At 38.8% G+C, this 15863-nt stretch overlaps 1 protein-coding gene across 1 annotated transcript in view; it reads left to right on the top strand.

Annotated features, from left to right (window-relative positions):
* The window catches only part of DPP6 (dipeptidyl peptidase like 6), a 772535-nt gene that overhangs the window by 361562 nt on the left and 395110 nt on the right, over positions 1–15863 (top strand). Inside the window, exon 2 of the mRNA XM_027101408.1 lies at positions 4613–4727. Coding sequence (XP_026957209.1) covers positions 4613–4727 — 115 coding nt within the window. The remainder of the gene's footprint in view (positions 1–4612; positions 4728–15863) is intronic.

Below are 15863 nucleotides of genomic sequence, written 5' to 3'. Positions count from 1 at the left end.
TCCCTGCTGGGCCCACCCTTGCTTCCATATTCTTTGCTCTCCATGAAGCAGCTCCCCTGGGGATCTTTTTGTGGGAGTCTGGTTCATGCACTGCTGTTTCATATGCCTTGCACTCAGAGGAAAAGCCAACCCGCACTGTGGCATCTAGACTCCCACCCTCCTTGCTCAGTGTGGTCGTCTCACTCACATCACTATGGCCACCCTGGCCCCTGTCTCTTTGCTGTCCTCCACACCAAAGCACACACTATCTTACAGACTGTGTTCCTGCCTCTCCCTCTACCTGGATTGTTTGCCCTCAGATGTCAGCCCGTGTCTTACTCTGTCTGGGGCTGCTATAACACAACACCATAGACCAGGCAGCTTAAACACAGAGATTTATCTTTCACAGTTCTGGAGACTGGAAGTCCAAGATCAGGATGCCAGCTGTGGTATCTGATGAGGGCTCTCTCCTTGGGTTGAAGATGGTCACCTTCTCTCTGTGTCCTCACACGGCCTTTTCTCCACGTATACAGGTGGAGAGAAGGGAGGCAAGCTTTCTGGTGTCTCTTCTTATAAGGGCACTAACCCTATCACGAGGACCCCACCCTCATGACCTCACCTAACCGCGATTACCTCCCAAAGGTTCCATCTTCATATACCATCACATTGAGGTTTAAGGCATCAGCGTATGAATTTAAGGGGGAACACAGTTTAGTCAACAGCAGTCTGATGTGCTTCTTCCCAGCTGTACTTCTTTCAGTTTCTGTTCAAATGTCTCTTTATTAGGAAATCTATCTGACCTCTTTATATACAAAGAGGTGACAAGACCCCCTTGGTCCTGTTTTTTTTTCTTCTCTTAGTATGTTTATCTGTTTATTGTTTGTCCCCCATCCCTGCACTAGAATACAAGAAAGGAATATGGAACAAATGAAAGCTTTTGGACTTGTCGGGTTGATAACAGTGCCATAACAGGGTCTCAGAACAGGGCTTGCCAGAGTAAGCCTGGATAAAATATCAATGGATGGATGGATGGATGGATGGATGGATGGGAGATTTGTTCACCTTCTTAGGCCAGTGTTTAATTGTAAACATGCTTTTCCATTTTATTGCATCTGTAAGATATGCATGATTACCAAACAGAACAGAGAATATATTACAGCCTCAATCTCATCATTCTAGGCAAAAATATGTAATTCTGTTGAGAGATACACTACTGAAGCTCAGCATTTCAGGGGATAATTTATTAACTTCTCTTGCCCTTCATGGGAAGCAAGAACAGTTCTACTCAAATTTTCCATAATTCAACTCCTGCAAGTTAAGATGAGGAAGTCTGAATCTGGGATGCCAAATTAGATGTTCAAGTTAGATTTTCACTGTTAACCTGCATTCTAACTCAAAAACCAGATCTATGTTCTGGTTTTACCTGTGTAAAAATTAAATATGCATATCGACCAGGACTGGAGAGGAAGATGGAAAAATGAAAACTTTTGTTTTCTTGGAACCATTAGCAAGATGGTTCGTGGTTTTTTTTTTTCTCTTCTTCGTTTTCTATTATTATTGTAGTAATATTGTTTGTGTAGTTAAAAAAATAAATTACATGCACTCTGAAAATGAAATTTGGCTAAAGACTGTCTGCATTTCTGTGGGTAAAATAACCCTGCCTTTTTTTTTTTTTTTTTTTTTTTTTGTGCGGTACGCGGGCCTCTCACTGCTGGGGCCTCTCACTGCTGTGGCCTCTCCCGTTGCGGAGCACAGGCTCCGGACGTGCAGGCTCAGCAGCCATGGCTCATGGGCCTAGCTGCTCCGCGGCATGTTGGATCCTCCTGGACCAGGGCACGAACCTGTGTCCCCTGCATCGGCAGGTGGACTCTCAACCACTGCGCCACCAGGGAAGCCCTACTCTGCTTTTTAAAAATAAGAATGTTACCTGAAAGAAGTGTGGTTCATCTCTACTTAAAAAATGGCATCAGTGATCCAGAATCACTTCACTTAAGTGGTCTCTGCTATCAACGCCTGTTTGGTTATCCTATTGTGCATTCATCCATCCAGTAATACACACTGAATTGGTTTTCTGTTCTTAGCACAGTGAGCATGCAGGGAGCAGAGTCTTTGTCCTCTTTCTGAACTGTCCTTTCATTCATTTTCCCACTTACTGGAGCCACCTCATGGTTCTTCATCTTTCTTTTCCCTGCCCTGTATGTCCATAGAATGTACACTGTGTTAGACATTTTTAAGATCTCTTATATCCACCTTCCTCCCTGGGCTCACCCTCCTGGATCCCTGGGAGCTGTTCATCCACCCTGCTCACGTCCTGGTGAAGCAGCCCATTCTGTCATGAAGCAATACTAGTAGTTAGAAATTCTGAAGGTTTTTTGATACATAATTCTGTCTCTGTGAAATTTCCTTTTGGTTCTAACTCTGGCATCTGGACTATGCAGAAGAAGTCCTCTGTCTGGCATGTAATAATTCAAATAGAGACTAAGTATTTGGTTTCTGAGTCTGAACCCTTCCTTCAGCCTTACTTCATATGACATATTTTGCAATGTCTCTGTCTTCGGGTCCTCTTTGTAGAAACACTCTGTCCATCGTTATCTCTGACAGTATCCAGCCTAGACCTGGACACCATATTGTGAGTGTACTTGGGCCAGGGAGGGACCTACTGGGAACATCACTGTAACATCATTCAAGTACACTTTTGCAAGGAAATTAGTTACACTACTGGCTGCTCAAGAAGTTGATGCAAAGCAGAAGTCTTAGGGTTTTTTTTTTTTCATATAAACTTCTATCAGTGCATCTAATAGATATATTTAAAACAAATTTTAGAATCCTAGATTATTATTATTAGAAACAAGATTTGGAAGATATCCATTGTTTGAGCTGATGAAGACAATACCACTAATTTCATCATTCTTCATCTTGATAAGATTCAGTCTTGAGTATGAAACCGTTATGGTTTTGATTGTTACCCTGGGATTTAATCTGAACAGTGTTTGAGAAATGTCCACTTCGGTTCTGTGGGAGATCACGTACGCTATCATGGTCTTAGGAATAGTACTACTGCAAGATTTATGCTATTCACAGCTTTGGTGAGAATGGCTTATTTCCTCTGTAAATGAAATGAAAAGCTGCTGAATCAGTGAGATCTGATCACTTCTTGTCACTGGCCAGCGACTTCCTCCCATAGAAGACCCTATCCAATAGGGAATGAGGTTGACTCAGTATAACCTTTCATCGTAATTTCATACTCATGTTTAGTCTTATTTTTAAGTGCTGAAAAGCCACTTTTTAGTAGGCAAATTCAGTTCTCAATGGCAAACAAGCATACTGGCAGAAATTTCTAAAAGCTGTAGAACACTTTCCTGCTAAGGTTTTAATGGTCCTCAGAATTTTTCTTAACTGGATAACCTAGATGGCCAATATTAGTTGTTTGGAGTCAGATTTTTCTTGATGCTATAACCTAGATAGCCAATATTAAATATTTCGATGTCAAATATTATTTACTATCCCATGGTTGAATATTATCTATATTTTGATTTACAGAAATTTGATACATTCTAATGAACTTTCAGCCTTGGATAAGGGTGTATTTATATATCACGTTGCCTACTTTTTGAGGCCATCTCCATCCTATTGCATTTTGACTCGCAGTTAATGCGAGTCGCAATAGTGGGCGCTATAAGAGAATATTTTGTGATCTATGTATAGGCAGAAGGGGCAGTAGTTCATTTGCAGTGTGACCGTATGACTTAATTTGCCCTGGAGAGTCCCAGTTGCTCTTGTATAATTAATAATAATAATTATTGGTATGTAACTATTATATTTATTGATTATTAATATTACCCCCTTTGTCTCTCAAATGATCCTAGTTTGGACTGTAAATTATATAAATCATCCTAATTTGAAAGGAACTGAAAGTTTGGTCTCAGCAGCCAATATGCCTGATTAATTTCCTAGATCTTTTCAACCTTTAGCGTTCTTTAGCAGTGTCTCCAGGTCCCCCTCATACCCCCAACACCTGCTATAATGCGGCCCCTGGAGGGGACTAAAACCTAGAAAAGGGGTAGGGGGTTACCCAGTGCACTAGCAAGACCTGGGAAGTCTTACAGCTTTGTTTGAGGAACTATAGAAGGAAGAAAAGGCCCAGGATGGTGAGAAGTAGGCAGACGTTGATTAAAATTGGCACATAGTATGTGCTAAATAAATGTTTGAATTTGGTAGCCTGAAATAGGACTTAACAATGTGGATGTCAATGAAGAGAAAGATGAGAGAGGTCTTAGGGCTGGAAAATTCGTCATACTTGGGTTTGATTCGATGGGGGTTAATAGGTTGGCTGTAATAAGAAACACCACAATCACCCTATGCTGTGGAATCTAGTTTATTGGGTGGAGAAGCATTAAGTTACACAAAAGCTGTAAACATAATATCCAATTCTTCTTGAGATAAGGCTTTGCCATGGGATAGAGAAGAGAACCTGGGGCCTTTGGACCCTGAGGCAGAGGGCAGAGAAAGGAGTTGATCATAGTTTCAAGGATGAGAATACGCCTGAGCTCTTGATTTGAATGAAGTGTATCCACTGGCTTATTTTAGTTCCTTATTTTACTCACAGAGTTTCTCTTTCCTGCTGTTGCTTTAGGAGCTGGTGGGGAGTAATCCTCCACAAAGAAACTGGAAAGGCATAGCGATCGCACTGCTTGTCATCCTGGTCATCTGCTCCCTGATTGTCACCTCAGTGGTGCTGCTGACACCAGGTACTCACATTTATTCTTGGAAAAGCAAGCTGCTATAAGGGAGAAAGGGCATAAGTTTACTTTGAGATTTTTTTCTAAGTAAATACCCATTATATAATTTATTTTTTCCAGGTTCTAATTCTCATTGTGCCATACGTTAAAATGACGTAATACACTTTCAATAAAAAAGATCTATTTTACATGCTTTGAATTTGTTTAGATAATTGTTGACTGGGTGGAAATTCTTGGCATATATTAAAATTCACAAGTATTAATTTATGCTTGATGAGCTTGAAGATGGTCATTATAAATATAATAATTTTATATATCTAATGGCATTCCTGGGTGTGTTATCGAGGATGAATTAAGAAAATTATAAAAACAACATATATTGAATGTGAACTAAGGATAAACTAAATATTAGATACTACTGATGAAATAAAGGAAGTATAAAACAGAATCAGAAATCTCTCAGGGAAGAAAAATACACAAAAATTGTCCACAAAAGTCTACAGAAAAAAACATGTAGAGATGGATTATTGAAAGTTTCAAACATAAGTTGTATAGAAGCTGGGAGGAAAGAGAGAGAGAGACCCTTTATGATAAAGTTCATGGAGAAAGTAACATGTGAAGTGGCTTTAATGGAGTGGTAAGAATTTAGTAGCAAGAGAGTGGTGAGATTAGGGCAAGAAGAAAGCCTTTGCCCATAAGATAAACATGTGGGGGTCATGATAGGAAAACATTATACCATATATAAACAGTGTGTAACTATCCATTCCCCTTGTCGTATTAGGTGTCACTTTGTGTGGACAAAAAAAAAAAAGTTCCCATCCTCAATAAATAGACTACACGGGTATTAGACTTTAAGGGGGAAAAAATGCAATGTAAAAAAATTTTTGATACGTACAAGAAGTGCAGGCAAATTTTGAGGTATGTTTAAACTATAATCACAAAACTTAAATGGAAAAAGAGTAGTTTGTACCCTGAAACCAAAACTCAAGAAAGGTATCACAAGAAAACTACAGACCAGTATCTCTTTTGAATATAGATGCAAAAACCTCAGCAAAATACTAGCCAATACAACCAAATTACCAGGAACATATAAAAAGGATTATACACCATGATCAAATGGGATTTATCCCAGGAAAAAAATTTGGTTTAACATATGAAAAATCAATGTAATACACCCATATTAATAGGATAAAGGGAGAAAAAAACATGGTCATCTCAATAGATGCAGAATAAGCATTTGACCAAGTTCAGAATCCTTTCATGATAAAACATTCAACGAGCAAAGAAAGAAACTTTCCTAACCTTATAAAGAGCATCTATAAAAAGCCCACAGCTAATATTATACTTAACAGTGAAATACTGAAAGTATTCCTGCTAAGATCAGGAATAAGACAAGGATATTCACTCTATTTCTTTTTTTTTTTTTAATTTTTTTTGCATGGTTTAATTGAAATATAGTTGATGTACAATACTATATAAGTTACAGGTGTACAATATAGTGATTCACAATTTTTAAAGGTTATACCCCATTTATAGTTATTATAAAATGTTGGCTATATTTCCCATATTATACAATTTTTTTGAAATTTTGAATTTTATTTTATTTTTTTTTATATAGTAGGTTCTTATTAGTCATCAATTTTATACACATCAGTGTATACATGTCAATCCCAATCGCCCAATTCATCCCACCCCCACCACCACCCCCCTGCCACTTTTCCCCCTTGGTGTCCGTACGTTTGTTCTCTACATCTGTGTCTCAGTTTCTGCCCTGCAAACCGGTTCATCTGTACCATTTTTCTAGGTTCCACATATATACATTAATATACGATATTTGTTTTTCTCTTTCTGACTTACTTCACTCTGTATGACAGTCTCTAGATCCATCCACATCTCAACAAATGACCCAATTTCTTTCCTTTTTATGGCTGAGTAATATTCCATTGTATATATGTACCACTTCTTCTTTATCCAGTTGTCTGTCGATGGGCATTTAGGTTGCTTCTATGTCCTGGCTATTGTAAATAGAGCTGCAATGAACATTGGGGTGCATGTGTCTTTTTGAATTATGGTTTTCTCAGGGTATATGCCCAGTAGTGGGATTGCTGGATCATATGGTAATTCTATTTTTAGTGTTTTAAGGAACCTACATACTGTTATCCATAGTGGCTGTATCAATTTACACTCCCACCAACAGTGCAAGAGGGTTCCTTTTCTCCATACCCTCTCCAGCATTTGTTGTTTGTAGATTCTCTGATGATGACACTCTCACTATTTCTGTTTAACATTGTATTGGAGATTCTAACAATTAGGTAAGGGAGAAAAAAGACACCCAGGTAAAAAAGAAGTAAAACTATCTCTATTCATAGATGGCATGATCTCATGTATAGAAAATCTTAAAGAATCCACAAACACAAAAAATAAAACATATTATAACTAATAACTGAGTTCAGCAACATTGGAAGATACAAGACCATTATACAAAAATTATTTATATTCCTATATACTCGTAATGAACAATTCAAAAATGAAATTTAGAAATGATTCCACTTACATTAGTTTCAAAGGGAATAAGTCAACGGTCTGCAACCTTTTTGGCACCGGGGACCGGTTTCGTGGAAGACAATTTTTCCATGTATGGGGGTGGGGAGGGATGGTTTCAGGATGATTCAAGCACATTACATTTATTGTGCACTTTATTTCTATTATTATTAAATTGTAATATATAATGAAATAATTATACAACTCACCATAATGCAGAATCTTTGGGAGCCCTGAGCTTGTTTTCACTTGCCACTCACTGATAGGGTTTTGATATGAGTCTGCAAGTGATTGATTTATTATCTCTGTGCAGTCAAACCTCTCTGCTAATGATAATCTGTATTTGCAGCCACTCCCCAGCGCCAGCATCACCGCCTTGGCTCCACCTCAGATCATCATAAGGAGCAAGCAAGCTAGATTCCTCGCATGCGCGATTCACAGTAGGGTTCGGGCTCCTATGAGAACCTAATGCTGCTGCTGATCTGACAGGAGGTGGAGTTCAGGCAGTAATGCAAGCTATGGGGTGTGGCTGTAAATACAGATGGAGCTCAAATCACTTGCCCCGCCGCTCACCTCCTGCTGTGCAGCCCAGTTCCTAACAGGCCATGGACCGGTAGCGGTCCATGGACCAGGAGTTGGGGACCCCTGGAATAAGTTACTTAGAAATCAACAAAAGAAGTATAAGACTTGTACACTGAAAATCACCAAAGATAATTGAAAGAAATTAAAGAAGACCTAAGTAAGTGGAAAGCTATCCCCATGTTCCTGGATTAGAAGATGTAATAGTGTTAACATGGCAATACTTCGCAAATTTATCTACAGATTCAATCCAATCCCTATCAAAATCCCAATTAGTTTTATTGCAGAAATTGACAAGCCAATTCTAAACTTCATATGAAAATGCAAGGTACTCAGACCAGCCAAAACAATCTTGGGGAAAAAAAACAGTTGAAGGACTTACATCTCTGATATTAAACTTCCTCTAAAGCTACAGTAATCAAAGTATTGTGGTACTATCCTAAGTATAGATATATAGGTCAATGTAATAGAATGTAGTGTTCAAAAATAGACCCATACAGTTATTTTCCATTCATTTTTGACAAGGGTGCTAAGACCATTTGATGGGGAAAAAGTAGTCTTTTCAACAAATGGTACTGGTACAACTGGGTATCTACATGCAAAGAATGAAACTGAACTCCTGCTTCACAGTTTGTACAGAAATTAACTCAGTGTGGCTCAACAACCGAAAAATAAGAGCTAAAACTATAGCACTCCCAGAAGAGAACATAGGAGCGAATCTTCGTGACCTTAGATTCGACAACTGTTTTTTAGATATGACACCAAAAGCACAAGCAACTCAAGAAAAAATAGATAAATTAGATGTCAGCAAGCATAAAACATTCTGTATATCAAAGGACACTATGAAGAAACTGAAAAGACAACCCACAGAATGGGAGAAGCATATTGGCAAATCATATCTTTAATAAACATCCAACGTCCAGGTTATTTAAAGAATTCTTACAACTCAAAACAAGAGACGAATAATTTAATTTAAAAATGGGTAAAGGATTTGAACATTTCTCCAAAGAAATACCAGTGGCCAGGAAGCACAAGAAAAACGCTTTACATCATTAGTCATCAGGGAAATGTAAGTCAAAATCACAGTTAGATGCCTATATATACATATTATTTTTTGTACATTTATTTTTTATACAATTTTTAAAGGTTACACTCCATTTACAGTTATTACAAAATATTGGCTCTGTTCCCTGTGTTATACTAAAAATGCTTGTAACCTGTCTTACACTCAATAGTTTGCACGTCCCACTCCCCCACCCTTATATTGCCTCTCCCCTCTCTCTCCCCACTGGTAACCACTAGTTTGTTCACTATATCTGTGAGTCTGCTTCTTTTTTGTTGTATTCACTAGTTTGTTGTACTTTTTGGATTCCACACATAAGTGATATCATACGGTATTTGTCTTTCTCTGTTTGACATTTCACTTAGCATAATACCCTCCAAGTCTAATTCAAAAAAAAATATATATATATATTTTTTAAGCAAAATAACAAGTATCTGTGAGGATGTGGAAAAATTGGAACCTTCATTCAGTACTAGTAGGAATGTACAAGTGTGTAGCCTCTGTTGAAAACATTCTGGTAGTTCCTCAAAAAATGAAACACAGAATTACCATACGACCCAGTCATTCTACTCCTAGGTATATACCCAAGGAAATTGAAAATATGTGTTCATACAGAAATTTGTATACAGATATCCATAGAAACATTCATAACAGCCAAAAAGTAGAAACAACCCAAATGTCCCTCACCTGGTGAATAGATAAACAATTGTGGTATATCCATACAATGGAATATTATTCAGCTATAAAAAATGAAATACGGATGCATACTACAGCATAGATACAACTTGAAAACATTATGCTACATGCACGAAGTTAGACAAAAAGGCCACATATTGTATGATTCCACAGTAGACAAATCCATAGAGATAAAAAGTAGATTAGTGGTTGCCAGGGACTGGAAGTGGGGAGAGTAAGAAATGTCTGTTAATAGGCGTGAGATTTCTTCTATTATAAAGACATTATAGTTTTAGTGCAGTTTTAAATTCACAGCAAAATTGAGAGGAAGGTACAGAGATTTCCTACATATGCGCTGCCCCACACATGCATGGTCCCACTCATTATCTACATCCCCGCCTGAGTGGTACATCTGATACAACTGATGAACCTACCTCAACACATCATAATGAGACCTCTTTTGGGGGTGATGCAGATATTCTGGAATTCGATAGTGGTGATGAATGCACAATTCTTTAACACATTGAAAACTACTGAGTTGTATACATTAAAAAGGTAAACTTAAAAAAAAAAGGGAAACTTTATGATATGTGAATTTTATCTCAATTAAGATGTTAGCATAAACAATGGTGGGAAAGCTGTTTAAAAAAGTGATTCACGGAGGACCTTCAAGATGGCGGAGGAGTAAGACGTGGAGATAACCTTCCTCCCCACAAATACATCAAAAATACATCTACATGTGGAACAATTCCTACAGAACACCTGCTGAATGCTGGCAGCAGACCTCAGACTTCCCAAAAGGCAAGAAACTCTCCACGTACCTGGGTAGGGCAAAAGAAAAAAAGTAAAACAGAGCCAGAAGAATAGGGACAGGACATGCCCCTCTGGGAGGGAGCTGTGAAGGATGAAAAGTTTCCACGCACTAGGAAGCCCCTTCACTGGCGGAGACTGGAGGAGAGCACAGCAGCAGGGGTGCAGAGGGCAAGGTGGAGAGATTCCCACACAGAGGATTGGTGCCGACCAGCACTCACCAGCCGAGAGGCTTGTCTGCTTACCCACTGGGACGGGTGCGGGCTGGGAGCTGAGGCTCAGGCTTTGGAGTTCAGATCCCAAGGAGAGGACTAGGGTTGGTTGCGTGAACACACCCTGAACAGGGCTAGTGTGCCACAGCTAGCTGGGAGTGGGTCCAGGAAAAGTCTGGATCTGCCTAAGAGGCAAGAGACCATTGTTTTGGGGTGCGTGAGGAGAGGAGATTCAGAACACTGCTTAAACGAGCTTCAGAGATGGGCGCATGCTGTGGCTATCAGCGCAGATGCCAGAGACCGGCATGAAACGCTAAGGCTGCTGCTGCAGCCACCAAGAAGCCTGTGTGCAGGCACAGGTCACTATCCACACCCCCGCTCCCAGGAGCCTGTGCAGCCCGCCACTGCCAGGGTCCCGTGATCCAGGGACAACTTCCCTGGGAGAACACATGGCGCGCCTCAGGCTGGTGCAACGTCACGCTGGCCTCTGCCACCACAGGCTCACCCTGCATTCTGTACCCCTCTCTCCCCCTGGCCTGAGTGAGCCAGAGCCCTCGAATCACTCGCGGCTTTAACCCCCTCCTGTCTGGGCGAAGAACAGATGCCAGAGGGTGACCTACGTGCAGAGGCAGGGCCAAACCCAAACCTGAACCCCAGCACCAGTCCCCTCCACCAGGAAGCTTACACAAGCCACTAAACCAACCTTACCCACTGGGGGCAGACACCAAAAAAATTGGGAACTACGAACCTGCAGTCTGTGAAAAGGAGACCCCAGACACACTAAGTTAAGCAAAATGAGAAGACAGAGAAATACACAGCAGATGAAGGAACAAGGTAAAAACTCACCAGACCAAACAAATGAAGAGGAAATAGGCAGTCTACCTAAAAAAGAATTCAGAGTAATGATAGTAAAGATGATCCAGAATCTTGGAGATAGAATGGAGGAAATACAAGAAACATTTAACAAGGAACTAGAAGAACTAAAGAGCAAACAAACAATGATAACACAATAAATGAAATTAAAAATTCTCTAGAAGCAATCAATAGCAGAATAACTGAGGCAGAAGAACGGATAAGTGACCTGGAAGATAAAATAGTGGAAATAACTACCACAGAGCAGAATAAAGAAAAAGGAATGAAAAGAATTGAGGACAGTCTCAGAGACCTCTGGGACAACATTAAACACACCAACAGTCGAATTATAGGACCCAGAAGAAGAAGAGAAAAAGAAAGGGACTGAGAAAACATTTGAAGAGATTATAGTTGAAAACTTCCCTCATATGGGAAAGGAGATAGTCAGTCAAGTCCAGGAAGCACAGAGAGTCCCATACAGGATAAATCCAAGGAGAAACACACCAAGACACATATTAATCAAACTATCAAAAATTAAATACAAAGAACAAATATTAAAAGCAGCAAGGGAAAAGCAACAAATAACATACAAGGGAATCCCTATAAGGTCAACAGCTGATCTTTCAGCAGAAACTCTGCAAGCCAGGAGGGAGTGGCAGGACATATTTAAAGTGATAAAAGGGAAAAACCTACAACCAAGATTGCTCTGCCCAGCAAGGATCTCATTCAGATTTGACAGAGAAATTAAAACCTTTACAGAGAAGCAAAAGCTAAGAGAATTCAGCACCACCAAATCAGCTTTACAACAAATGCTAAAGGAATTTCTCTAGGCAGGAAACACTAGAGAAGGAAAAGACCTACAATAACAAACCCAAAACAAGTAAGAAAATGGTAATAGGAACGTACATATCGATAATTACCTTAAATGTAAATGCATTAAGTGCTCCAGCCAAAAGATATAGACTGGCTGAATGGATACAGAAACAAGACCTGTATATATGCTGTCTATAAGAGACCCACTTCAGACCTAGGGACACATACAGACTGAAAGTGAGGGGATGGAAAAAGATATTCCGTGCAAATGGAAATCAAAAGAAAGCTGGAGTAGCAATTCTCATATCAGACAAAATAGACTTTAAAATAAAGACTATTACAAGAGACAAAGAAGGACTACATAATGATCAAGGGATCAATCCATGAAGAAGATATAGCAATTGTAAATATTTATGCACCCAACATAGGAGCACCTCAATACATAAGGTAAATGCTAACAGCCATAAAAGGGGAAATTGGCAGTAACACAATCATAGTAGGGAACTTTTAACACCCCACTTTCACCAATGGACACATCATCCAAAATGAATATAAATAAGGAAACACAAGCTTTAAATGAGACATTAAACACGATGGACTTAATTGATATTTACAGGACATTCCATCCAAAAACAACAGAATACACTTTCTTCTCAGGTGCTCATGGAACATTCTCCAGGATAGATCATATCTTGGGCCACAAATCAAGTCTCGGTAAACTTAAGAAAACTGAAATCGTATCAAGTATCTTTTCCAACCACAATGCTATGAGACTGTATATCAATTACAGGAAAAAAACTGTATAAAATACAAACACATGGAGGCTAAACAAAACGCTACTAAATAACCAAGGGATCACTGAAGAAATCAAAGAGGAAATCAAAAAATACCTAGAAACAAATGACAATGAAAACACAACGGCCCAAAGCCTATGGGATGCACCAAAAGCAATTCTAAGAGGGAAGTTTATAGCAACACAATCCTACCCTCAAGAGACAAGAAGCATCTCAAATAAACAGCCTAACCTTACACCTAAAGCAATTAGAGAAAGAAGAACAAAGAAAACCCCAAACTTAGTAGAAGGAAAGAAATCATAAAGATCAATCAGAAATAAACGAAAAAAAAAATGAAGGAAATGATAGCAAAGATCGATATAACTAAAAGCTGGTTCTTTGAGACGATAAACAAAATTGATAAACCATTTGCCAGTCTCATCAAGAAAAAAAGGGAGAAAACTCAAATCAATAGAATTAGAAATGAAAAAGGAAAAGTAACACCTGACACTGCAGAAATACAAAGAATCATGAGAGATTACTACAAGCAACTCTATGCCAATAAAATGGACAACCTGGAAGAAATGGACAAATTCTCAGACAAGCACAACCTACCGAGACTGAACCAGGAAGAAATGTAAAATATAAACAGACCAATCACAAGCACTGAAATTGAAACTGTGCTTAAAAATCATCCAACAAACAAAAGCCCAGGACCAGATGGCTTCACAGGCGAATTCTATCAAACATTTAGAGAAGGGCTAACACCTATCCTTCTCAAACTCTTCCAAAATAAAGCAGAGGGAGGAACACTCCCAAACTCATTCTGTGAGGCCACCATCACCCTGATACCAAAACCAGAAAAGATGTTACAAAAACAGAAAACTACAGGCCAATATCACTGATGAACATAGATGCAAAAATCCTCAACAAAATACTACCAAACAGAATCCAGCAGCACATTAAAAGGATCATACAACATGATCAAGTGGGGTTTATCCCAGAGATGCAAGGATTCCTCAATATATGCAAATCCATCAATGTGATACACCATATTAACAGACTGAACGATAAAAACCATATGATCACCTCAATAGCTGCAGAAAAAGCTTTTGACAAAATTCAATACCCATTTATGATAAGAAACTCTCCAGAAAGTAGACATAGAGGGAACTTACCTCAACATAATAAAGGCCATATATGACAAACTGACAGCCAACATCCTTCTCAATGGTGAAAAATTGAAACCATTTCCACTAAGCTCAAGAACAAGACAAGGTTGCCCACTCTCACCACTATTATTCAACATCATTTTGGAAGTTTTAGCCACATCAGTCAGAGAAGAGAAAGAAATAAAAGGAATCCAGATCGGCAAAGAAGAAGTAAAACTGTCACTGTTTGCAGATGACATGATGCTATACATAGAGAATCCTAAAGATGCTACCAGAAAACTACTAGAGCTAATCAATGAATTTGGTAAAGTAACAGGATACAAAATTAATGCACAGAAGTCTCTTGCATTCCTATACACTAATGATGAAAACTCTGAAAGAGAAATTAAGGAAACACTCCCATTTACCATTGCAACAAAAAGAATAAAATACCTAGGAATAAACCTACCTAAGGAGACAAAAGACCTGTATGCAGAAAACTATAAGACACTGATGAAAGAAATTAAAGATGATATATACAGATGGAGAGATATACCATGTTCTTGGATTGGAAGAATCAACATTGTGAAAATGACTCTACTACCCGTAACAATCTACAGATTCAGTGCAATCCCTATCAAAGTACCAATGGCATTTTTCAAAGAACTAGAACAAAAAAGTTCACAATTTGTGTGGAAATACAAAAGACCTCGAATAGCCAAAGCAATCTTGAGAAAGAAAAACGGACCTGGAGGAATCAGGCTCCCTGACTTCAGACTATACTACAAAGCTACAGTAATCAAGACAGTATGGTACTGGTACAAAAACAGAAATATAGATCAGTGGGACAGGATAGAAAGCCCAGAGATAAACCCATGCACATATGGTTACCTTATTTTTGGTAAAGGAGGCAAGAATAAACAGCAGAGAAAAGACAGCCTCTTCAATAAGTGGTGCTGGGAAAACTGGACAGCTACATCTAAAAGAATGAAATAAGAACACTCCCTAACACCATGCACAAAAATAAACTCAAAATGGATTTAAGACCTAAATGTAAGGCCAGACACTCTAAAACTTAGAGGAAAACGTAGGCAGAACACTCTATGACATAAATCACAGCAAGATCCTTTTTGGCCCACCTCCTAGAGAAATGCAAATAAAAACAAAAATAAACAAATAGGACCTAATGAAACTTAAAAGTTTTTGCATAGCAAAGGGAACCATAAGACAAAAAGACAGCCCTCAGAATGGAAGAAAATATTTGCAAGTGAAACAACTGACAAAGGATTTATCTCCAAAATATAGAAGCAGCTCATGCAGCTCAATATCAAAAAGCAAAGAACCCAATCCAAAAATGGGCAAAAGACCTAAATAGACATTTCTCCAAAGAAAATATACAGATTGCCAACAAACACATGAAAGGATGCTCAACATCACTAATAATTAGAGAAATGCAAATCAAAACTACAATGAGGTGTCACCTCACACCGGTCAGAATAGCCATCATCAAAAAATCTACAAACAATAAAAGCTGGAGAGGGTGTGGAGAAAAGGGAACCCTCTTGCACTGTTGGTGGGAATGTAAATTGATACAGCCACTATGGAGAACAGTATGGAGGTTCCTTAAAAAACTAAAAATAGAAGTACCATACGACCCAGCAATCCCACTAGTGGGC

Source organism: Aethalodelphis obliquidens, unplaced genomic scaffold (assembly GCF_003676395.1).
Source record: "Aethalodelphis obliquidens isolate GAN/ISIS:26980383/991018 unplaced genomic scaffold, ASM367639v1 scaffold5, whole genome shotgun sequence".
Classification (NCBI taxonomy): Eukaryota; Metazoa; Chordata; class Mammalia; order Artiodactyla; family Delphinidae; genus Aethalodelphis; species Aethalodelphis obliquidens.
The sequence above is the reverse complement of the archived record's forward strand: the minus strand, read 5'-3'. Positions and strand labels throughout refer to the sequence as shown.